General features: G+C 35.0%; 1 protein-coding gene across 1 annotated transcript in view; it reads right to left on the minus strand.

The window, feature by feature from the left end:
- The window catches only part of SEC24A (SEC24 homolog A, COPII component), a 63473-nt gene that overhangs the window by 22365 nt on the left and 14384 nt on the right, over window positions 1-26724 (minus strand). Inside the window, 12 exon segments of the mRNA XM_020991221.2 lie at window positions 274-394; window positions 3283-3489; window positions 5943-5998; window positions 7583-7701; window positions 9686-9798; window positions 10984-11093; window positions 14465-14591; window positions 15400-15502; window positions 17495-17667; window positions 17973-18133; window positions 20423-20497; window positions 24205-24378. Of these exon segments, the coding sequence (XP_020846880.1) occupies window positions 274-394; window positions 3283-3489; window positions 5943-5998; window positions 7583-7701; window positions 9686-9798; window positions 10984-11093; window positions 14465-14591; window positions 15400-15502; window positions 17495-17667; window positions 17973-18133; window positions 20423-20497; window positions 24205-24378 (1539 nt within the window).

The raw sequence follows: 26724 nt of genomic DNA on the forward strand, positions 1-26724 counted from the left end.
TTACCTGGGTCACAAAATTCTTAATCCAAAGCTGCTCCACTTTCTCATGGTAACATTTAATAAGAATTTTCTTCCATGACTTTAAATTATAAGGTAGAAATTTCTTTCCCTTAAGTTACCACAGAAGTAAAATTAGAAGACAGGCTATTAAAATATGATGCAGTATAAATTCTTATGTCATGTCTATGTTCCTTACCATTACATTTAATGGAGATTACACTTAATCTCTATTACAAAAATATACAATCACTTAAATAATTTTTAAAAACTTACCTAATGAAGCCAGGTCAGAATACTGCCCACTGAGAAGAAACAAATCAACTGCTACTTGCTGACCAGAACAATCCAAGGCTAACTTCTTATAGAAGTCAGTAGATGGTGTAAGATGTATTTCCTGTTAATAGTATATTATACAATAATTATATCATTCTAAATAACACAATTATTGTTCCAGATAATCTCCCCTCAAATAATTTTAAGGTTATTACTCTAAAACACATACAAATCTACCTTCATTAAAAGGAAACTATGTTAGTAATAAAAATAATATTATATACATAGCACTTTTAAGTTCTGCAAAATGCCTTGCATTATTATCCCTATATTACAGAGTAAGAAACTGAAGCTCAAAGCAATTGAGACTATAAAATTGATAATAAGTATGTAAGTGAAATGATTTGAACCCAGGTCTGACTATTAGAACAAGATTTCAAACTATATTACAAAGTTATAATCATCAAAAGAATCTGATAATAAGGAAGAAAAAGAGAGGCTGAACAGTGGGACTGCTTAGGAACACAATGGAGTACACAGAAGCAAATAAGCAGAGGAACATAGTATTTAATAAGGTTAAAGAGCCCAGCTATCGGGGTAAGAACTCACTATTTGACAAAAAAAGTTGGAAAAGTAGAAAGTCTGGCAGAATAGGTATGAACCAACATCTCACCAAAGAAAAGCTTTTATCAAGACAAGCTCAAAATGGGTACATGATTTAGATAAGAAAGGGTGATATGCAAATTAGTGGGGCATGGAAAAAATTATCTGTCAGATCTATGGGTAGGGGAAAAGTTCATGACCAAGAGACAGAAGGATTCACAGGAGGTAAAATGGGTATTTTTGATTACATAAAATTAAAAAGATTTTGCACAAACAAAACCAGTGCAGCTTGAAATTAGAAGACAGGAGACTGGGGAGAAAATCTCTGAAACAAGTTTCTCTGATAAAGGCCTCACTGCTAAAATATATTAGGAACTGCATCAAATTTACCACAAGGGTCATTCCTTAAAAGACCAATGGTCAAAGGATACGAACATGAAGTTTTCAGAGGAAGAAATCCAAGCTGTCAATAGCCATATGAAAAAAAAATGTTCTAAAAAGCTAATAACTGGAGAAATGCAAATTAAGACAATCTGAGGTACCATCTCACATTCATATTGGCTGATATGACCAAAAAAAAAAAAAGAAAATGACAAATGCTAGAGGGGGTGTGGGAAACAGGTACACAAATACACTGTTAGTGAAAATGTGAACGAATCCATCCATTCTGGAGAGCAATTTAGAATTATGCCCCAAAAGCTGTTAAACTTTCTTTCAACTCAGAAATATACTATTAGAGCCATACCCTAAAGATATCAAAGAAGGAGGAAAAGGAAGCACATGTACAAAAATATTTATAGCAGCTCTTTTTTGTGGTAGCAAAGAATTGAAAACTGAGATTAACTGGAGAATGGCCAAATTAGTTATGATATATTAATGCAATGGAGTACTACTGTGCTGTAAAAAATGATGAAGAGAATGGTTTCAGAAAAACCTCAGAAGACTTATATGAAGTGATACAGAGAGAAGTGAAAAGAACCAAGAGAACAATGTACACAATAACAGCAACACTGTAAAGACAAAAATCTTTGAAAGACTTAGTAACTCTGATCCATACAATGATTCACAACAATTCCAAAGGACTCCTGATAAAACAAGCCATCCACCCCAGAAAGAGAACTGGTACAGACTCAAGCCAAGACTGTTGCCCCTTACCCCAAAAGATTTTGGGTCCTAGTTGTTTGAGGGGGGACTGACGGGGTATGGGCCTGGGAAACCTCCTCACCCCACACTCTCCTTGAGTTTTCTCCTTTTCCCACATGGTGAAGTCTTTGGCATTCCCCTGAAGCATCATCCTAGTAATCTCAACTGGCCTTTCATTGTAGTTACTTTCATTGTGATTACTTTCTTGTGGCTAGGCCCAGACTCCCAATTCTGTAACCTCTGACCCATTTCAACCATCATTGTCCAATACCTCCTGATGACCGCAGGCTACTTCTCACCCTTGATCCTATCTAGACCCTATTCTATCTCCCAGTCACTCCTATCAAGATCCTCCCTAGATCCCTTCTCCAGTCACCTCAAACTACTTGACCACTCCTAGATCCCTTCCACATTCCTTCTGTATATAAGATCTATCTAGTCTCCATTAAGGTGCTCAGATTCTTAAAATCTAGCCAACATCACAGACTCACTAGGAATCTTGCTCACCCAATCAGTGTATTAATAAATCTTATCTTTGGCTTGGAGAAAAAAAAAAAAGAGAACTGATGGATTGAGAGTGCAGAATGCAGCATATTTTTTTCTACTTCTACTTCTTTTTTTGGGTGGTGGATGGGGAGAGAGAGGTACATGGCTAATATGGGCATTTGTTCTGCATTTCTATACATATTTGTAATGGGTTTTATTTGTCTTGCCTTCACAATAGGTAGAGGAGCACAAAGGGAAAAATGAAGAGAGAGAATTTGGAACTGAAAATGATATAAAAGAATTTAAAAAACAAACCCAGGTCCATCTAGTCTAATTCTAAGTTTAGTACTCTTTTGTCATGCTATCTCTCAATGGTTTAGCATATAAGCACAAGGACCCTTTCATAATGTGTTGAAATGCAGTACACAGCAGTAAATATATCCAGAAATCTAAGGCCTGACATGCCTCTGTGCAGTTCACCAGATCTTACCTCTTCCTCTGCAAGCACCTGAATCATCCTTAGTGTGCCTCACTAAGAGGCACTTCTGCTCTATAGCTTACTGGAAGCTTAATGAAGTAGGATGGGAAGATTAGGTAAGGAAAGGGCTGTATAAAGTCCTAAGGTTGTAAAGGGAATGCAATGGGTATAGCTAAATCTAAAGAAACAGTGTACATTCCCTCCAACAAACGAACAGGGGAAATAAGCCCCACATGGAAAGTTATGCATGAGCACAAATATGACACTTTTTGGAAACTAAGAACTGGTAATTTTCTAACCTTAGCAGATGATCTTTGGTTAGGCTCTTCTCGAGATTTTAATGCTCCTACTCCGATTGACGGAATCTGTGTTTGGAAAACAGAGATTCGACCACCAGTAGGAGACATCAACTTAAAGGCACTCTGAAGCGCAGGTCCCAGAGCACTCTGTGTTTCCAAAGATTTGGTAAACATTTGTGGCAAAGTTTTCAGTAAGTCTTGAATAAGCTGGAGAAATGAAGAACACACTAGAATTTCACTACATATAAAAAAATTCACTAGTTAATAAAATAGGCAAGACAGTCACTGAAGATAGCAAGAGGGGGCACCTAGGTGGTGCAGTGGATAGAGCACCAGCCCTGAAGTCAGGAGGACCTGAGTTCAAATCCAACCTCAGACCAAACACTTAACACTAGCTGTGTGACCCTGGGCAAGTCACTTAACCTCAACTGCCTAAAAAAAGAAAAAAAAAGATAAGAGAATTTACAAATGGAACATCAAATGAAGAGTTTGTCTTAAGACAAGTGAGCCATTTTAATCAGTCAACATTACACAATTGTCAAGCAGTACAAATTACGATTAATGTCTTATAGTTCTTGCAAATGCAAAAGTTCCACTAAGGTTCTAAGACTAAGTTTTTTGTCAAAAAGAATGTCTAACGCAATAGATATAGAATACATAAATCCCATGGATTTAATTACCATCTCTGTTCTGATGATTCTCAAATCTACTTTTCCTGCCCCAACCTCTCCGCTGACATCTAATCTTAAATCACCAATTGCCTTTTACACATCTCAAACTGTATGTCCAGTAGATATCTTAAACACATGTTCAAAATGGAACTCATTATCTTACCCCCAAACCCTTTGCACCTATTTTCCTTATTACCATCAAGGGCAACACCATCCTCTCAGGCCCTCAGGTTCACAAGACTCTTCACTATCCCTCATCCCCTAAATCCAATCTGTTGCTGAGGCCTGTGAATTTTAGCTTTGTAAAATCCCTGAAATAAGCCCCCTTCTCTTCTGACACTGCCACCACTTGGATGCATGTGGCCCTCGTCATCTCATACCTGGTCTATTAAATAGTAGGTCTGCCTTCCTCAAGTCTCACCCTACTCCAATCCATCCTTTATTCGGCCACTAAAATAATTTTCTTAAATCTCAGGTCTAACCACTGTACTCCCCTCCCCCTCAATAAACTCTAGTGGCTCCCTATTGCTTTCAGGATCAAATACAAAATCCTGTTTGGCACTTGAAACCCTTAATAACCTAGCCCCCTCCTTCCTTTCCAGTCTTCTTACACCTTACTCCCCAGTGACACTGGCCTTATTGTTCCATGAACAAGATATTCCATCTCTCAGTCCTGGGCATTTTCTCTGGCTGTACCCCAGGTCTGGAATGCTTTTCCTCTACCTATCAGGTTCCTCGGCTTCCTTTAAGGTCATCTAAAATCCCATCTTCTACAGGAAGCTTTCCCTCTCTTACTTAATTCCTACTTCTCCTACACACAGCTTGTTTGTACATATTTGTTTGCTGGTTTTCTCTCCTATTAGACTGTAAGGTGCTTGAGGGCAGGAACTGTCTTTTGACTCTTTTTGTAATCCCTGCACTTAGTCCATCCAGTGCCTAGTATACATTAGGCACTTAATAAATGCTTACTAACAGATAGGATGTTATAAAGAATGCCATGAAATATAGCCATTTATCCCCCTCATATACATTTAAATCTCGACTCACTCCTAAAATAGGTTTCACTATGCCCTATTTCAAGATTTAAGATAGTAAATTTGAAAACTAGCAATTTCAATTTTTAAAAGTTGTAGGTTCAGCTTCACAAGTGATGGGGGAAGAATTATGATAATCATAACAGCTAGTGTTTTATGGTGTTTTTAAGTTTTACAAAGAAATTCGTATTACTTCATTTAATCCTCACCTCACCACTGTGAAGGAGGTGCTATCAGCATCCTTATTTTATAGATGAGGAAACAGAGGCAAACAGGTTAGTGACTTGCCCAGGGTCACACACCTAGAAAGCATCTGAGGCTGGATTTGAACTCAGGTCTTCCTGACTCCAGGTCTGGCGCTCTATTTTCACTCCTCTGTCTGGTATGCTACCTCACTGTTCATTTCTCATTACAAACTAATTTTTACCAACAGCTGAAAGCACAGGCTTGCTAGTTAAAATGTTACCTATAGCATATATGTGCTTGTACAGGTTAGACAACAAAATCCTTAACTTTAAAGACATTCTGTTTCCCTGTCACAGAATTACGTCAAGGCAGTTTCCAAGCCAGCCAATAATATGGTTTATACAAATCAGAAAAGCAACATGCAATGAAAGCAGCATGGCTGGAGTACTTCTTAAAATGACCCAGTGCCTTAAATCAAAATACCTTTTGGTCCTCAAATGGCTGGTGAAGCAGGCTTGCCGATTCTATTGGGAAATATACCCACCTGCCACCCTAAAAGGGACTGCTCTGTTATACAATAATAGTTCTAATATATCAAACTAAATACAAGTATGATACATGATAAATTTTAACTACAAAACACTTTAATATAAAGAGTTCACCTGTTTCAGAAACGTTAAAGGCAATATTTTATCATCCTTTATTTTAAATTTCTTAATGCTTTAAAATGGTATCATAAAATGTATACTGACATAAAAATGATTCTTACCTCTTTATTTTCATTTAAATTTACAAGTAAGTTTTCTGGCATTGGTATGAACACATCTGAAAATACAAACGTTTATTTTTTAAAGTTAATCATTTCTAAGCTACATAAAAATGATGAAATGACTTGCCCCCAAAACTCTAAGGATGCAACATTTCTGCATTTGTCAAAAATATGACACCACTGAGTTTATAAGAAGGACTAAGTTATTTATTCATGTGTTTCTAGCCTTCTCTGATAATAGTAAAGCCCTGAAATCGAACCACTTTTGAGACAGCAAAAAATCTGGCCGGTGACTTTCTTTTGATTTGCCAAGAACTCACTGCTGATTCACATAAATAACTGTTTCTAAGATCTAAGGAAGTAATTTGGAATAGAATTCTGTCTCAGCTGTGGCTGGTCCTATAAGTCAGCCATAGGCATGTTCTTGGCACATACAAAAAGTAAATGTGAAATAACCAGAAACACGTGGATATTATATCATTGCACTGAAGTGGTGCAGTTCCCTAACAGCTGTGTAATTCAAAGAGCAATCACATTTCTCAACAAGAACGCTACCATAACAGTTTCTAAAAATTATATCGCTCACCACAGCATACCACAGGGCATGGTCCAAGGGCAAAAAGTATATCACATCACATGAGATACTTTAGATGAAACTAAAATAAAGCTTTAAAGCTTTGTAATGAAAAGTTTTTTTTTTAATGTACCACTTTAGCTTGGAACATTTTAAAATCAAAAGCATTTAACATTTGGCAGAGTGGTATCTTTAATGTGTAATAGGTATTTCACATAAGAAATACCTCTCACACTACTTTAAGTTGCCTTCTGTCTTAAATGCTATAATCTCTAGCTCTATCTTTCAGGAATCAAAACATAAATTCTCTACATTTTTATTTTGTTGAGAGCTGAAATACTGTTTATATATTCTTAGAGCTTGAAGGGACCTTAGAGAACTTCTAAGCAAACCCTCTCATTTTACAGATATGGAAACTGAAATTTTCAATTTTTACTAATTAGATCATATTATTTATCTTAAAAAGATTAGCAGAATACAAATTAAACAGTGAATATCAATTATGAAAGCTCTTATAATTTATATTCTGTCAAATTCTCACCTCTTTAACAGTGTCTCACTATAGATATGTTTTAATTATGATCCTAATGGACTGACACTCCAGTTTTAATTTATGCTAATTCATCAGAGAAGGTTAGCATGGTATAATAGAAAAAAGAAGACTGTGCCAGGAGAACTGGATCCTAGGTCCAGGTCTACCAAGGTCACTATGCTCTCTAGTTACAAAAATTCTCAGATGTCAGCATCTCAACCTCTTAGTAGGACTAGTAAAATCAAGTCAAGAATGAGCAAATAACAGCTGTGATGCCAAGGTATATTTCATGAATACTACATTGACTGGCTCAGGGTATGCCTCATGGGTAACCTGCTGACTCCCATTCACCATTTATCAAATAGAGGAGGCCGGATTAAAGATCACCAAGGTCCCTTCCAGCATAATAAATTATATGATTTACATACAAGGTTCAGCATTGAATGCTCAACATATTAACTTGTGTAACTGATTAATAAATTTTTTAAAATGTCAGTTTAATATTCATTTTAACCTTTAAATTCATAAATATACCTTCAATATCTGAAACTATTAGCATCTGAGGCTGAGAGAGACCTTCTTGAAGACTGTAGAAGTGGATTGTACTGTCAAATGTTATAAAGCCAATTTTTGTTCGAGTGTTACCAGGAAGCCTAAAAAGAAGTTCATAAAGTTAATTTCTATCATAATTTTTCACCCACACAGTTCAATGACAGGAGATTAAATACCTGCTATGAATTTCAGAAACTCTTGGGAGGCAACTTAGTATACCAGAAGAATACTAAGCCTAGAATCAGAGCACACAGATTTCAGTCCTGATCCTTGACATTTACTTGTCTGTAACCTTTGGTAAATCACAACCTTTACAGCCCATTTCCTCATCTGTAAAATGGGGTAAAAATACTTGTGCTATTTACCTCACAAAGTTTTATTAGGAAAGTGATTTGTAAATTACAAAGCTGTACAAAAAAGTGGAAAGGCAATGCAGCACAGTAGAGGGTTGGCTTTGGATTCAGAACACCTCAGTTCAAATTTGTGCCATACACATAATAGCTTTGTGACTATAGGCAAGTCAAATAACCTCTAAATTCACGAAGGTAACCATTTAAGGATATAAATTTCAGATGAGATGACCTGTATTGGTAGAAGGAGTTTCCATATTGGAAGTTACTTACACTAATGAAGTCACAGGTCAAGACCAAAACAATCTACACTCTCCTAACAAAAAATATAAATGTCAAGTATTATTATAATATATAATAGATATGATTATGGAAATAAAGCATAGTCATACCTGAGTCACCAATGTAGCTAGAAACATAGTTCAAGTCTTACACTCAACTTCTTGGCTAGAACTCAGACTTGAAAATATGCCCTTTTCAAAATAGGAAGCATACTATATAGTTACACAAAGTAATAATCCTGCACACCAAAACTTGTTCCAAATCATGTTGCTGTTGTTTAGTTGTTTCAGTCACATCTGACTTTCCGTGACTTCATTTGTACTTTTCTTGGCAAAGATATTGGAGTGGTTTGCTATTTCCTTCTCCAGCTGATTTTGCAGATGAGTAAACTAGGGCAAACACAGTTAAGTGACCTGACCACAGCCACACAGCTAGTAAGTTATCTGAGGCCACATATGAACTCAGGAAGTTTTCCTGAATCCACTGTGCCACCTACCTGCCCCATTCCAAATAATATTGATTCAATTAATGATAGTATTTGAAAATTTCTAATAAATATATCCTTTTCTAGTTATATAATTTTTATGTTCACTTTAACAGAATGTTATCTCTTAAAAACAGCAACTTTTCTGTTTTTAAAATATTTCCTCAAAAAGCTTAACAAATGTCTAAGATCCATTTACAGAAAATAAAAACCTTTATACAGATTTCTTGTACTAATTAGGAAAAAAAATGTAAAATTAACAATACATTAAAGAATGTGTGTATATGTATGTGTATGTATAAACTTTTAAGGAATAACAGTGCACTGGACTTAATGTAGTTCCTCTTATATGTCATATATGTATATGACATAGCTGCCATATATCTTGAATATTAAACAAAAGTGCTACTGAATAAAACAAAAACAAAACAAAAACAAAACAAAAAACAACAACAAAAAACCCACCAAGTATAAAGTTTTTGTTCCTATTGTTCTTGCTTTGGAATTACCAGACAGACAATCCTCAGAAGACTCACATCCTACTTCCAATATTCCTTGTAGTAATGGAACAATGGTAGCTCCCATTCTCACTTCTCTCTCCCTCTGCACAGGATCATTATGCTCTCTTGTCCTACCATATAGCACTACTGTAACTCAATTACATTACTGTATAATAAGCTTCATGGCTTGGCTTAGAAACCTAACCAATATCTGAAACACTGTTTCAACAGGGAAAAAATTTCTGAGTTTCAGACAAATGGGCAAGTCACTTAATTTCATTAAGCTGCTGTTTCCTCACCTATAAAATTGGGGAGTTAGACCAGATGGCCTCTACTGTCCCTTCCAGCTCTAAGTCCTATGATCCTGTGAAACCAATGAACTTTTGGAACCCAACCAATAAGGAGAGAAATTAACTCTTAACAGTCCCAGGTCTGAGATAAAATTCTATGGGCAAAACTAAAAACTTACGAATCTAGATTGTCCAGCAAACTCTGGCAAACTGAATTCAAATATCCAGTTTCAATTGCATTGTGAGACACATCAAACACAAAGAGGTACACAGGAGGTTGAGGTGGACGTAACTAAAGAAAGAAAAAAAAGGCTTTATTAAAACACATCCTCATTTCTAAAGAAAATTAGCTTACAATCTACTTCACTCATAACTTAATTTTGTCCCTAAAAAACATAGTTTTGTATAGAAACATTTTTTAAACGATGAATGTAGATAATTTAATAAGTCATTAAAAAAACCTGAAAATAGCGGAGTGACTATATAATTTAGCGTTGAATCTCTAAAGTAAAAAGTCACGTGCTCACACTTGGTCTTCTACAGTTAAATTTCAGCTATAGGTCCATTAAGTTTACGTGAAATTTCTTAGAAATCAAGTCAGGAGGACTCCAGGGCTCTATCTACTACACTACCAAGCTGCCCCTAGGAAGGCGCTCACACGGAGGTCAGGAATACAAGGACACTCTCAAGGTCTCTCTAAAGGACTTTGGAATTGATTGCGCACATGGGAGATGCTGTCAAAGGACTGCCCAACATGGTGTGCCCTATATCAAAGAAGGCGCTGTGCTGTATAAGCAAAGCAGAATTGCAGCAGCTCAAAAGAAACAAGATATGCACATTTAGAGAATCCACCCCAAAAATTCGTTTGTTTATTTGTACTCGAGTTGTGGTAAAGCATTCCAAGCTTATATCAGTCTTATCAGCCACAGGTGGGTACACTGTAACTTGAGTAACAAAGTGATGTCATTTTGGTCCTTTTTGAGAAAAAATTACAACCAACCAATGGAACTTCTTAATTCAAATTCAATTGTAATGTAGGTCTATACACTCCTACAGCTTTATCAATGGACATGAAACCTTCAAACTATTCAATACCTTTTAAAAATTAAGTGAGAAAACCCAGAGAGGCTGAAACTTCCCAGTCTATCTCTTAGAGACCACTATCTGCTTTGGTCAAGCATCTCCATCAACACTTGGGAAATAAAAAGAGATTATAAAATCTCCACAGCTCTAACTCAATGAGGCAATAACTAAAAATGTTACCAAGTATCAAGGAAGTATCATGAAACAGAAGAAAGAGAAATTGTAGGTCACTCTTGAAGACTACATAGTGAGATGGTTCAGATTAGACAGGGATTAGATAAACTAAGTATTATTATAATAAATATGAATTAACACTTATTCAAAATCCAATACAACATTTGTTAGAATCTAACAATCAAGTACAGTAATTAAATTAGGAAAAATAAAAACTTACCATATATTCTGAAGGAGCCATAAACTCAATAGTAGCATTTTGAACTTCAGGTCTTCTAAGAGGATCTCCATATACTCTGGTCACAGGATTGTACATAAATTCTTCAGGAACTGTATATAATGATAAAATTGTAAGTCAGTGCCTAACATCTCATTTGGAATAATGTTAATTCAAATTTAGAATAAAAAAAATCCAATAGATTTAATGATTATCTATACGCAAATGATGCTATCTGTATATCCAAGCCTACTCTCTCTCCTGAGCTCCAGTCCACCAACTGCCTACTGGGCATTTCCAATTGAATGACCCATAGGTATCTTATGTGCATGTCCAAAAGTAGAACTCAGCTTTCTCCTAAAATTCTCCTTTCTTCCCCACTTCCCTATTTCTGTTGAGGGTACCATTATCTTTCCCATCCCTCATGTTCAAAACTTTAGTCATCCATGACTATTTATTCTCTCTTCCTCATATCCTACTATCAGATCAGTTACCAAGTTGAATAGATCCTACCTCCAAAACATCTCTTACATTTAACCTTTTCTCTCCACTCATGCAGCCACCAACCTTGTTCAGGCCCTCATCATCTCTCACAAAAACTAACTGAATTGCCTCCATGAAATGGTTTCTTGTACTACTTCCAATTCAACTTCTAAAAAGCTGCCAAATGGACACTGACAAAGCATAGATCTGACCATATCTCCCTTGCTAGGCATTTAAAGCCCTATACGATCTGACTCTCACTTACCTTTCTAGGCTTACTGCACGTGACTCATTTTCATGCCATCTACATTTTAGCCATGCTGTCCTGTTATTCCCCATAAATGAAATTCCATCTACTTTGCACAGTATGTTGTCCATAGAGGGAATGCATTCCCTCCTTACTCCTGCCTCACAGAATCCCTAGCTTCCTTCAAGATATAGTTCAAGTGCATACCATCTCCTGAAACTTGTCTCTCCCCACCAATTACTGTGTATACACGTGTATATATTTTGAATTTTCTTATATGCGTTCATGTTGTGGCTGTCCCCTTCCCTCCCTTCAGCAGAATGTAAAATCTTTGAAAAGACTGCTTCATTCTTGCATCATATCCCCAGTGAGAAGCCTGGCACATCAAAGGTGCCAAATAAATTCTTGCAGAATGCACGAATAACTACAAAAGCTTCATATTTTCCGAATATTAAATGAATAGCTGACATTTATGTAGTACATTAAGATTTACAAAGATGCTCCCATTTATATACAAAGAGCCTCACAACAACACTGTGAGGTAAATACTATAGGGCTACAAAACTGTGCATACCTTTGACCCAGCAATAGCACTACTAGGTTTATACCCCAAGAGATCAAAGAAAAAGGACAAGGACCTATATGTTGAAAAATATTTACAACATCTCTTTTTGTGATGGCAAAGAATTGGAAATTGAGGGATGCTCATCAATTAGGGAATGGCTGAACAAGCTGTAGCATATGATTGTGATGGAGTACTACTGTGGTATAAGAAAAGATGAGGGGGGTGGTTTCAGAAAAAATATGAAGAGATTTATATGAACTGATGCAAAGCTAAATGAGAAGGACCAAGAGATCACTGTGCACAGTAACAGAAATGTTGTAATGATGATCAACTGTGAAAGACTTGTATACTCTGAGCAATATAATGACCCAAGAAAATTCCAAAGGATTCATAATTTTTAAATGCTATCCACATCCAGAGAAGGAACTGGTGAACTCTTGAGTGCAAACTGAAGTATAATTTTCTTACTTTATTGTTTTCTGCATTTAAAAAAAATACGGTTAATATGGAAATATGTTTTGCATGATTTCACATGTGTAACTGATATAACTTGGCTTGTCTTCTCAGTACACAGGAGAGGAGTGGGAGGGAGAGAATTTTGAACTCAAAATTGAAAATTTAAAGAATGTTAAAAATAAATAATAAAACAAAGTGGAATTTTAAAAAATCATCTTGTTGAACTATTATTATAAACAGAAAAAAATCAATAGCAGAAGAAATTTCTTCCTCAAGACATCAAACCGCCTCAAATACCACAAAGGGAGATGGCAGGAGAGGGTGATGCAATGCCTAAATCATATATTTAGAAAAATGATGAAAGAATCTCTTATATTAAGCCAAATACATGTGTGAAAGTCCTTGTGAGTTGTTAAAACTATAATGGTAGTATCCTGATAGATGCCATCAATTAATAATGACTATGGAACAAGACTTTCTACCAATAGACAGGTAGCAGGAACTCAACAGTGAATTTTTAAAATTTAAATGTCCTTTTTCATTTTTTTGTTGTTATTTTGGCAGAAGCAGAGACAACATAAATAGAAAATGGAAGCCCTGTGCATGAAGCCCAACGGTGACACTTAGTTTGAGTGAATTTAACTGAGTCACTTACTTAGCCTTCAGTTATTTTTTTTTCTTTTTTCTTTTTGCTAGGCAATGGGGTTAAGTGACTTGCCCAGGGTCACACAGCTAGTAAGTGTTATGTGTCTGAGGCCGGATTTGAACTCAGGTCCTCCTGACTTCAGGGCCGGTGCTCTAGCCACTGCACCACCTAGCTGCCCTAGCCTTCAGTTATTTTAGCAGTAAAATGATTGGCCTGGACTAGAAGATTCTTAGAATCTTTTCTAGGTCTAAATCCATGTTCCTATGAAAACTAAATCTTTGGTCAAAATGCAATTCTTTCAGGAGTTGTTTCAATCTTTATAGTTTTCTTACAATGATCTTAACTACCAAATTCTAAAACTGTTTCTTCATTCATTATTTAATGTTAATTATTTAATGAATCACATTCATTATTTAATATTCAAAGAATACTACAATATATAATTTGAACACATTAACACAAAAACTTAAAACGTGACTCAACACTAGCCAAAAATTCTTTATATTATTACTGAGTTACAGAATGTTTTTATTACACCTTCAGCATTTCATTCTACTCAATAAAGTCAAAGATAATGGAATATTAGCTAGAACTGGAAGGAGATGTATGGTAAATGTATTTTTTGTCTATTTAGTTGTTTGGCTCTACATTATTAAAATATGTGGCATAGTTTTAAAAGTTTTGCATATGAATTTTCTGTAAGTTTTACTATTTGTTGTTTATAATTTTTTTCAAATTCCTTGAAAGCAGTTTTATTACCCCAACTGCTGTTTTACTGCTTTGCTTCTAAAAACTGAATTTTCAAAGTGAATATTAGCAAAAATGTTACTTTTTTGGTGTATATTCAACTGAAAATGGCTAATTTAATAATGTTTTTCAACTGACAATCAAAACCCTGAGGAAAATTGCAGCCAGACTGTAAGAACATTACAGAAATAGACCTCTTACCTTCTCTGAACTACCGAGAAGACTGTATTCAATAAGTTCTTCTTATACCTTGCCTCTTCCTCAATATGTGACTTAGAGACTAAGTAAAAAGGCATGGGGACAGTTCCTGGATAAAAAACATTTCAGAACCAAGACATACCATCATTGACTCTATAACACAAGTTACACTTCCATCTCCTTTGGTCAAGAAAGCTGACAAAAGGGTTGATATATGTTCTGCATGAACGGCATCTCACAATTGTACTGGAGGTAACCACAGGCAATTGCTGGAGAAAAAAAAACAAAAACAAAACCAGAGCTGGTATTTTTTTTTAAAAGACAAGAATTCCTCATTTTTAAAGGCCAAGGATTAATCCATCTCTTCAGAATTAACAGTTGTAAATACTGAAGAAATTTAAATAAAAAGTACATGCAGTTTAAAAGCATCTTCCAAACAAACTTTTACATTCCATAAAGCAGAAAAGAAATATATAACAGTAAATTTTAAAAATCCCAAATACAAAGCCAGCTTTAAGTATAATTATTCTAAGAATACCAAGTTTTTAAATGCACTCTAAGTAAACAGGCTGATAAATTCTTATGAAATCAAAATTTTTCTCTTAGCACGCAATTTAGTTCTATCATTTTCCAATTTATGTCTTTTCTACACATTACAGAATCAAAAGCCACAATAACCTGAAGAAGAGTAAAGACAGGAGAATTCACTGAAATAGCAAAAAAGAGAAAACTGACATGTCTATCAGGGTTTAAATTTAACCCTCCTACGGCTTAGGTAAAACCACATGCCACAAGGCTCCTCAGACTTTCCAGTAATACACTTAGTTTTTATTCCCAAAAACATTCTTAACGGAATGAAATTTTAGTAAAAGGTAATAAATTAAAGTTATCACCCAAGTTATTGGAACTATAACTCACAAAATTCATCACACAATAATTTACATATTATAAAAAACCATTAACACACCATATATATAGATATATATAGATATAGATATAGATAGATATATATAGATATACACACATAAATAAATTCTGCTCAACATATAGTCAGTCAGTTTCAAAAGTTTAACATACCAATAAGTCCTTGAAAGGATGTAGCAGTAGCCCTAAAGGAAGTTTGGCTTTGTTCAATAAGGCCTGAGTCTGAGGAATATTAGTCAAAGTACACCGAAACAACCTGTGTGAAAGTATAACACATAGTTGCTTTAAATATTTCTATGGAAATATAATTAAATATTAAGAATAAAACATTTCTTATTTTTTTTTAGATGACAATTGATTAATTCAAGCAGATCCTCTCCAATATCACTGAATTAACTCTTTTTAGTTGAATCCCATCTAAAAAGAGGACAGATAGTTTATACTCACATGGCCTTGCTTCTCTTTGACTTGGGGAGGGGAAGGAAGGACCTATTCAGGAAATTCCTACGGTGGAAACTTTCTGCTGATTAGCAGTTCATCTAGTAATTACTGTCTTGGGAGTTGCCAGGGGGCAATAAAGAAGTTATTTTGCCATGGTTATAACAGATATATATATGATAACTTAACCATGGTCATAACAGACAAGAGTATATGTCAGAGGCAGGAGTTGAACACAGGTCTTCTTGACTCTTAAGGCTAGCTTTTTTTTATCCTACTACCATGCTTTCATTCTTTACCTACATAATTAGATTTATATTTGAATTATAAGTAGTTCAAACCCAGGCCTGCCACTTACTGCCTACGGGATTTTGGGCAGGTCAATAAAACTCTTTAAGTCCCACCATCCTATGTGCAGAATGGCGATAACAACACCTATACCATGTACATGATAATGCTATTGTAAGGATCAGATGAGTTAATGCACTTAAACTATTTGAATTATAAAGCACCATATAAATGTGTATTAATATTATTTAATATATATTACACAAAAGACTTACTCTAATGATTCATTATGGTAGCCTCTAGATAGAATAGCAAATAAAACATTGGACTTGGTGTCAGGAGACCTGAGTTCAAATCTTGACTGAGACACTTATTAGTGGACTGACCATAGGCAAGTTACTTAACTTCTCTCAGCTTCAATCTCCTCATTTATAAAAGGGATAAAAGCAGCCACCCGCCAGAGTTTTATGAAGATCAAGTGATATAATAGAGTTAAAATGCTTTGTTAGCTATTGTGATGGGGGAATGACCTGTCTAGCTAAAAGCTGAGGGCTCATTAGTGAAGGTTGGCCATGGTAACTCACGAAACCATTTAAAGCATGAGGTAGAAAAGTAAGGGATGGGTGTCAATTAGCAACAATGGAGAGAGTACACATAATGATGAAAACATAAATATTTTGAAACTAAAGTATATCATACTCCAATTTTGTTAGAGCTTTTTATAAAACCATTTGAAACACTTAAGTAATCTGATGTCTACAAGATAGAATTAAATATGACATAAAATTTTAATAATAATAATAACTACTAAAATTTACATAACACTTACTATGTGCCAGGCATTGTGCTAAGGTCCTTTATTTGGGTCACCAATCTCAGTTAGCATCTTATGGATGGTTTAACATTCTCTTAGATGAAGTAATTTTTTTTAAAAGACAAGGTCTCTCCAGCTCACTCAGGCTGAAAATGTAGGGGCCCACTCATAAACCCAGTACCAATACTGATCAGCATAGGAACTTTAATGGACTCTGTTTCTAGTCTAGACTGGTCTGCCCTTTTTTAGACAACTTAGACAACTTAACTTCCTGGGGGTTAACATATTAACGCTGAAATTTATGTGGGCACTTGATCATCATAGCTCACTGCAATTCAGAATTCTTGAGCTCAAGAGATATGCCAGCCTCAGAGTCTCCCCCATAACTGGAATTAAAGATGTGTGCCACTGTATCTGGCAGATTAAAGTGATATTAATATCAACAATAGCTGCAACACAGGCATGGTGTGACATGTCCTTAGATGAACTGATATTAATATCCAGTAGCAACTTATTTTCTATCTTTATTAGATTTGTTTCATAACTGAATGGAACATATAACAAAACGTATCTAGAAAATTTATTTAGAAATAAACAAAAACTATTTTAAGAAAGCTAGCCTTATTATGCCATGTATAACATCTAAGAAACCAGCTTTGGGGATTACTGTAAGCTACATTTCATAAGAAACATTGTTAGAAGTCTTACTCTGGGTTACAGTTAAGTTTCTGTATGTCTTCATGCAAGTTTGGGACAGGAGCCTTCAAAGGGGTTGTCGGAAGCATATTTCTTTCTTGAAGAAGATTGATAACTCGTAGTCCTTCTGGATGAAGACTTAACCCACCCATGCTTGTGGTTAAATGATTAGCACCTAAGGGAGACTAAAAATATAATTTCAGAGTAAGTAATTTTCATTAAGTGCTCAGTTTAAGGTAAAAGCAGAGATAATGTAATGTTGAGGGGCTTGGCTATTTAATTTCTCTGCCAAATAAAACCTGTATTTTCCACGTCAACATATTAGCTATGGAGAAAATAAATACAAAAATGAAGAATTTTATATATAATTCACATTACCCTAACCAATTAAGTAAGTATGAAATATAGAAAGTTATCTTGAAATTTGCCCAAGTACAAAATTCTTTAAGCTAAGAAGAGAGAAACGGGGAAAGGAGAAAAAAGCATTTACCTGAGAAAATGGCTGCAGCCCACTGGTGTACTGCAAGGCTGTGGATGGCCTTCCTGACATATTAGGGAGAGATGTATTTTGATAACCAGGTGGTAAGGAGGGATATGAATAGCCAACATTTTGACTTGTTTTGGGATTCTGGCTGGCAAGTTGTGGTGCTGCTGAAAGAAAAAATAATAACTTTGAGTTGAAAAATACAGTTTAGAAATATTTTTACTAAGTAAGTCAAAGAATCCTTACTTCGTAATCAAAACCAAAACAGGAAATCAAAGTTTGAAAGTGCTTATCCATAATGAGTGCTTGGTTCAATCAGTTTAAGAATTTATTTTGTGAAATAAGTCAAATGACAAGCCTTTCTCTACCAGATTAAAATAAATGCAGTAACTTCAGCATAATGTATACTTTAGCTGTCACACAGCAACACAGTATATAATGATCAATCTCCAACTGACGTACACCCAACTAAGGGTAAATAGATTTCTCTCCCATTCTCTAACCCATTTGCTATTGTTTCTCCTCTCTATCCAATTTTTCACCTCACTAGATTCAAGGAAGCAGGGCAGGATTTTCATTGGCTGTGAAGAATAGTGGAGGATAAATTCAATACTGCTACTTTCCCATTCCTGTCCTATCTTCTCACATTTCTGAGAAGTTGATCGTATCCCTGTGATGAAATGCCCAGGATAAACTGAGTTTACTTTTCCTCTGAAAAACCAGTTGTACTCAAGGATTCCATTTAACTTCTAAATGCAGCGTTCATTATAGATTCTAAAGGCAGGGAGAAAAGCAGAGAGGAAGAAGAGAGAGAAATGATAGGAAGAAAGTCCTTAATCCCATATTTCCTACAGTTTAACATAAAGATACTTGTAAAACTTCAAAGGGTAGTGTGCTCACTTTATTATTATTTTTTAATTACATTTTAAGTTCCAAACTGTCTCCCTCTCAACTTCCCTACCTGTACTAGAGAAGGCAATCATTATACACATATTCATTCATTCATTCATTCATTCTCTCTCTCTCTCTCATTCGTAAAACCATATTATGAATACTTCTAATTCTCAGTTTTTTCTCTGGAGATGGATAGCATCTTCCTTCATAGGTCCTTTGTAGTTGATTTGAGTATTTATGACACTCAGAATAACAGTCATCCATGGTTATTCTTTGAACAATATTGCAGTTGCTCTACACGATGTACTCTTGGTTTTGCTCATTTCACTCATTATTTCATGTAAGCTCTTTCCATGTTTTTCTAAAATCAATCTGCTCATTTTTTATAGCACAGTAGTATACCACCACAATCATATACCACAACCTATTTAGCCATTCTCCAACTAGACATCACTTCAATTTCCAGTTCTTTGCCACCACAAAGAGAGCTGCTATAAATATTTTTGAAGATATATGCTCTTTTCCTTTTTCCCCCATCACCTTAGGAAACAGATCTAATAGTGGTATACTTTTTTTTGTAACTCTTTGTGCTCAATTCCAGTTTGCTCTCCAAAATGGTTAGATAAGTTCACAGTTCCACCAATAGTGTTTTAGTTTCCCCAATGTGCTCACTTTAAGAACAAAAACATAAAGGGAAATCCATCCATTCTGCAATTAAGGAGGGAGGAGAAAAACAAGGCAGCAATGAAAAGAAAAATAGGTGGGCTAATTTCCAGATTTCATAGTCAAAAAGAAACGATGCCAATCTAAACCATGAACTATCCCTAGAGGATTTACCTTCCCCACTCCCCTCCTTGCACCATCTCTGCTCATTCCTACTCCATATCCAGATTATCAGTCCCCCAACCAATTGGAGTTCAAGTCACAGGCCACAGAATCACCAGTTCTAGTACAGGAAAAAGAGAAGAGTCCCTATTCTTACTTCCAGGAAGGTAATGAAAAAAAAAAAATGAGTTCCCTCTGAACTGGTAGGATACTCCCTTCCCACACTCACCCCACCCTGGGAATCACCAGAATAATTATAAAATGTGTCCTGAATAAAAATTTTGAATAAATTCTTCCCATAGGAATTTAATTTTCTATAACAATTTTGTATAGAGTACCATATTCCAAGTATATTATAGATTAAACAGGCTTTTCTTAGGTTAGTCTAAGACTACCAATCACCAAGACTACTAAATAACACTATTTCTATAGGAAAAGTGAATGAGTAAAAAAACATTTACTAAGCATTTACCATGTGCCATGCCAGGCACTGGGGATACAAATACAAAAGCAAAGACCATCCTGCCCTCATGGAGCTTATATTCTAAGAGGAGAGACAATATACCTAGGGGAATGTTGATCAGGAAGGGCACATGCTTTCAGTTCTAGATACTCATCTTACACATGACCATTAGCAAGTTGAAGACAACTTGTATATTCAACTGATTTTCACACAATCTACTAAGTTACCATTCAAGAGAAATTTTTTATAGTAGGCAACTTAACTAGTACCTTACCCATGAAGCCACCTCCTTCAATTGTATCATAAGTATTCTCAACCACAGAGCCATTATTGGCAGTTGACGTATCACCTAGAAAAAGAGTTCACTGAAATCATTTAATGGGTTCAATATCAAGAATGATTATTCACAATGTTTTTCCAAAATTTGAACTATTAACTAAAATGTAAGGACTAAATAGTTTTTTAAGAAAATTTTATCATATTCCTGCATGGAAAGATGATATTTATAACTCATGAGACCTTTGTCAGTATTAGGGTAGTTGGAGGAAAAAAATTACATGTACGTATATATAGATAGATAGAGGGCATAGGGTGAGTTGAAGATTAAGGGGTCATATCTGGAGAATAAAATTAAGGGATGAGAGAGGATGATACTCGGAGAAGAAAGGGAGAGGGAGAATGGGATAAATTATCTCACATAAAAAAAACCCAGAAAAGTAAAGTCTCTTACAGTGGAGGGGAAACAGGGGAAGGTGAGAGGGAATGAGGGAATCTTATTCTCATAGGATTTGGCTTAAGGAGGGAATAACATTCACATTCAATTGGATATGGAAATCTGTCTTACCCTACAGGAAAATAGGGAGAGAAGGGGACAAGAGAGCAGGGGGATGACAGAGAGGAGGGGAGATTGGGAAAGAGGGTAATCAGAAGCAAATACTTCTGAGGAGGGACAGGGTCAAAAGGAAGAATAGAATAAATGGGAGGGCAGGATAGGATTAAGGGAAATAGAGTTAGTTTTTCACAACATGTCTACTAAGGAAGAGTTTTGCATAACTGCACATGTACAGCCTATATTGAGTTGCTTGCCTTTTCAATGGGGGGGGAGGAAGAGAAAAAATTAGAAACCTAAAGTTTTAAAAATATATGTTTAAAAAAATGTTTTCACATGCTACTGGGAAATAAGAAATACAGGAAATGGGGTACAGAAGTCTATCCTGCCCTACAGGAAAACAGAACGGGAAAGGGATAAGAGAAGGGGGGAGAGATAGAAGAGAGGACGACTAGGGGAAGGGATATTCAGAATGCATGCCATCTTGAGGTGGGGGGAAGGGGGAGATGGGGTGAAAATTTGGAACTCAAAAACTTGTGGAAGTGAATGTTGAAAACTAAAAATAAATAAATTTATATAAAAAAAGAAAATTTAATCATAGACTATACTCTCATATCTGCTGAAATAACAAAATTTAATTATCATTAGAGATAAAATAGTTGTGCTGACCACATACCAAATATTTTAAGTAAGAAACTGATATAATTATACTTGATTCTTTCAAATATTCAAATATCTGGAATCATATGAACTAAATGCCTAAATAGTTTGCTTTTTAGCTTAGTTTCTTTTTTAAAGCCTAGATGTTTTGACGTGATTTTTTTAGACAATACCTCAGTGGAAGGAAATACAAGTTCTCTGAAGGCAAAAATCCCATACATATTGGTAATGCAATTTTAAAACAACTAGGCACTTGAAGAACTACATCAACAACTCCCAAAGAGTTTCAAGGAGAAATGTCATCAAAATTAATGAATACTATTTGATGAAGGAAACAAAATGGCAAAAAGATGAGCCTAAACAAGGCTGAAATTCAAAGTGTAACCATCTGAGAGATCATACCTTTCAGAGCTAGATGAAACAACAGAAGCCACTGAGTACACAATTCCCTAATTTTACAGATTAGGAAGTAGGCACCGGCAAGTTAAATGACTATAATTTTTATAGTGCTCTTATAAAGAATCATATAGCATGCAATTATGACCACAGAGTTTGTTAGCCTGAGCTAAAACTGTTAGGTTCAGTCTTCTTATTTTTTTTTAAAGGGCAGTACAAAACCCAAATAAAATGTGACAACACCTTAGTCATAAACTAGGATATCTATTTTTGAAAAGCAAAGTTTATTCAAAAATTTCTGTGCTACCTGCCTGATAGAACTCAAGTTCCTAAGGTGCTAAATTTAGCAGAATATTAATACTTACAACTACTTCTATACCTGAAAATACAATTATACTGGTTCATGTGTAATCTTTCCAATAGTAAAATCTCCCTTGGATTTGGTCATCACAGATATAATAATAAATAAATTCTAACAATGCTATGTTGGTAAATTGTAAATTTTTTCAATTTGAATGAAGTTTTTAATTTCATGGAGTGCTATGATTACTAAATTCTTTTCTACTAGATAGAAGCTACTTCTAGAACAGGGGTTCTTAATCTAGGGTCCATAGATGCCAAAAGAGGCCTGTGTATAGATTTTATGGAGTCTGTGAACTTGGATGGGAAAAAAACTGAATCTTTATTTTCCCTTACCTAAAAATGAAATGATAATTTCCTTCAATTATGAATTTAGGCAACAAACCATTATTCTGAAAAGGGGTCTATAGTTTTAATTTAACTGCTAAAAGGGTCTAAGGAGACAAAAAAGACTAAGAATTCTGGCTCTACAACAACTGCAACAATTATTACTTCCTCTGCTGGTTTTAAATTACAACATATGCCCACCATAGTCTTTTAAATCTATTTGCAGGTTTCACTTCCCCAAATCATAATTCTTTAAAATGACATTGTTTAGTGGATAGAGCACCGGCCCTGAAGTCAGGAGGACCTGAGTTCAAATCTGCCTTCAGACCAAACAGTTGACATTTAGTAGCTGTGTGACCTTGGGCAAGTCACTTAACCTCAATTGCCTTTAAAAAAAATACCATTCAGATTCAGAAATTTACCTGCAGTAATTGCTGCCTCAAGGAAGCTAGAAAATATGTGATGTAATCCATAAACTACAAAGTATTTACTAAGCACCTATGCAATGCTGCTAGGTACTCAGTTACATTTTAAAATGCTACACACTAGTAACAGTAAGTATATAAATTACTAGTAGTGATTACATAAAAATATACCTACAGGTGGGTTTTATTGAATTTTCTTCTCTCTTTTCGAAATCTTTTTTTACTTTTGGAAATAAAAAACAAACCGCATCAACAAAAATTTTAAAAAACAATACCACCTTAAAAATCTTCCTCTCAAGAGTCATTGCAACATGGAAGTGGCCCTGGAATCATAAGCTTAGGTGGCAAAATGTAAGTGGCCATAGTATGGATTCATTTTGCTTGATTATGCTTATTTGTTAAAAAAGGTTTTTTTCCCCTTTTAATGGGTGGGAGGGTTAGAGTAATAAGAGGGTAGTAATGGTGATGCCAAAAGAAAAAAGGAGTAGAACCAATAAATACTTTAAAAAGCACACAGAAAACAAAAGGAAATTCAGACAGAAAAACAGCTAAGCAGGGTAGTTTTGAAAGTAATGTGTTGAATTTACTACATATGTTTAAAAAAAAAATCCAAGCAGAATTGTAGAAATATTCATGGTTTCATATAAAATTCTTTTTTCACGTGTGTCACTCTACATATGGAAACGTTCATAGTTTTAGGGTCTGTTAGGTTTAGAATTTTAAAAACCAAATTTTTAAAAAGTTAGGGCCTTACCCTTGAGACAACTCCTCCCCTCCAAAATAATTCTAGACAAGTTGAATAATGGTAGAAAATACACTAATGAAGTAACTCAACTAAAGAAATAAAGGTTTAGGATAAATTCATCCCTTTAAATGAGATAGGATATGTGAAAACACTTTGTCAACCAAAGAGATCTAGTAAAGCATAAGTTTATATTATTATTCCATAGAGTCTAACTGTGAGTTTCATAAACTTATTAAGTATAAGACTAAAATATCAGAAAGCTACTTCAGTACTTGATTTTTTTTTTTAAAGTTATTTCTGTTATGACACCTTACCTTGGTTCACAGCTGAGTTAAGCTGTGGTTGGGGTGGAACACTGTTTGATGTTTTGCTCTGGGGATCCAACGATCTTACTGGAGGTGGGCCTCCAGATGGAGGTGGTCCAAGTGGAGCTCGAGTTGGTTGATAAATTGTAGGTAAAGGCTGATTTGTTGGTGGAGGTACAGAGCCTATAGAAATATTGGTTTTTCACATCACTTGTAAAAGAAATACAAATCAATAGGAATATCCTTCCTTTATGAAATCTGAAACTATTCCTTCTCTCTAAATTTCAAGTAGTAACTCATTACAGGAATAAAAACTTCTACATTCAAGACCAACTTGATAACTTAGTTTTGAAAATTCCATTTTATTACACTCTTAAGCATTTTAAGTACGTCTCACCTTACAATTTAGAATGAAATCTAGGTAGTCAGTACAGTGAATGGCTTTGTACCTATGTACTTTAACCTTTTTTCAGTTATAATTCATTACCACCCCTCTGAACTCATCAAGACTCTGCTAAATATTCTTGGTAGAAGTCAACATTCAACTGATTTTGCTAATGGTGGAAAAAGGCTTACCAAATTATTTAAACTCCTAAGATGTCACATTGTTATTATTCAAAAAGCTTCCAATTTTTTTTCCTATAAACTAACAGACTTGTAAATTTGCATATTTTCATTTGTCATTTTCCCTAAGTCATTAAAGAAAGCTGATTTGTGATATGGAATATATTGAAATGTTTTTATTCTACACTATAGTTCTCAAATGATTTGAAACTCACACATGGAAACTTTCTATATCTTAAGGAAGACTGACTGCAGATAAAATACATTTTAATGTTTTCTCACTGTCATTGGGGACAAGATGAAGAGATCTAAGTTAGACAGATTTAAAGCTGCCTGAATAAACAGATCTAAAGAGTAGTGACTCATGGATCAATATAAACATACCTAGATGAAGGTTTTCATTACTGTATCCTCATGGTTCTGTCCTTGTCCAGATTCTATTCAATATTTTTACAAATGACTTGCATGAAGGCATACGTTATCAAATATGAGGATCACATAAAGCAGAGTATGATAGCTAACAGTTTGGAAAACAGTACTGGGATCCAAAAAGATGCCAATATGTTAGAAAAATGAACTGAATCCAAATATGTGAAAGTAAGTAAAATCTTATGTTTGGGTTCAAAATAATCAGTTGCATAAGTACAGGATTAGAGAACTTTGACTAACATATTGTTACATGAAAAAGACCTGGAAAGTTATAGGAAAGAAGGTGGGAGGGGGAGCAAGAAAGTAGTAATAGTCTTAGAGACTACTCTTCCCTCTTCCCTGCCCCTGCCACAGCTGGGAAAAGAAAGAGCTTCAGTAAAATATTTTTAAAATACAAGAAAGAAAGCAGAAAGAAGTTCAGAAAGACATAGACAAGCAGGATGGTTTGGGAACTACAACGAAATTTATTAAATGCTTTTTAAAAAATAAAGTTGTATGTAGGAGATTCATGATTTCATATACAATCTTTTTTCTAAAATTCATAAAAAACAAAATGTTTAATAGGAAAAGAACTTTTAGTATTCCTTGAATAATCAACATGACATGAGAGCCCAAGGAGTCACACTGTATTTTGCCATCGAGAGTCACCTGATCAATTTTAGGAAGAACTGATAAGCTGGAGTACATCAAAAGAGGAATTACCAAAACAGTTATATAACTTGAAACTGTACTGGGCAGGAACAGTCTAAAAAGCTGAGGGTGTTTAGTCAGGAGAAGATGTGCAGAAATGGAGAATGTAACTGTCAAACATTTGAAAGGTTGTCATATAGAAGAAGGATTTGATTTCTTTTCTTTGGTCTTAGAACATATAAGTAAAACCTAAACACAATTAGAGCTGATCAAAAGTTAAAAGGGCTACCTCAGAAGGTAGTGGAGGTCTTCCCAAGTGGACACTGAAGATCAAACATGCTGAAAAGGATTCCAGTTCAGGTATAGATTCCCTCTGCAGTTCCTTTCAACTTTGAGATTTTATGGTCTTACGGGAATTGTCACCAATATTACTAACATGATCTGCACCCTAGTTGCACTCTTCTTATGCACAAAGAATAAGTAGCAAAACTGGTACAGTGAAAAGAGCTATTAAATGGGACTTAAAAACCAAGGTTTTAGTCCCAGGTCAGATACTCTGTTGGCAGCTTTGTGACCTCAGGAAAATTACTTTTCTTCTCTGAGTTTCATTTTCCTCCTTCGTAAAATGAGGGTAGAAAATGAGATAATGTATGATTTTAAGATGCTCTTGCAGTTACTTTGACACAAAGAATTTTCTTAAAAACAAAACCAAGAAAAATACTGTACCACCTCTCCCCCACCTGTAAGTTGATCATATCCCTCTCCTATAGGTCACTAGGAGATGTGTGGAGGGAGGGCATATAAAGCACATTATTCAGCAACCTTTGTGGCTCAAGTAGATTTGATTTTTTTACCCCTATGATGATCAACAGTTTACCCAGTAAATGTTGTTCTATGTGTATCACA

Source organism: Phascolarctos cinereus, unplaced genomic scaffold, assembly GCF_003287225.1.
Source record: "Phascolarctos cinereus isolate Bilbo 61053 unplaced genomic scaffold, phaCin_HiC Scaffold_2;HRSCAF=192, whole genome shotgun sequence".
Lineage (NCBI taxonomy): Eukaryota > Metazoa > Chordata > Mammalia > Diprotodontia > Phascolarctidae > Phascolarctos > Phascolarctos cinereus.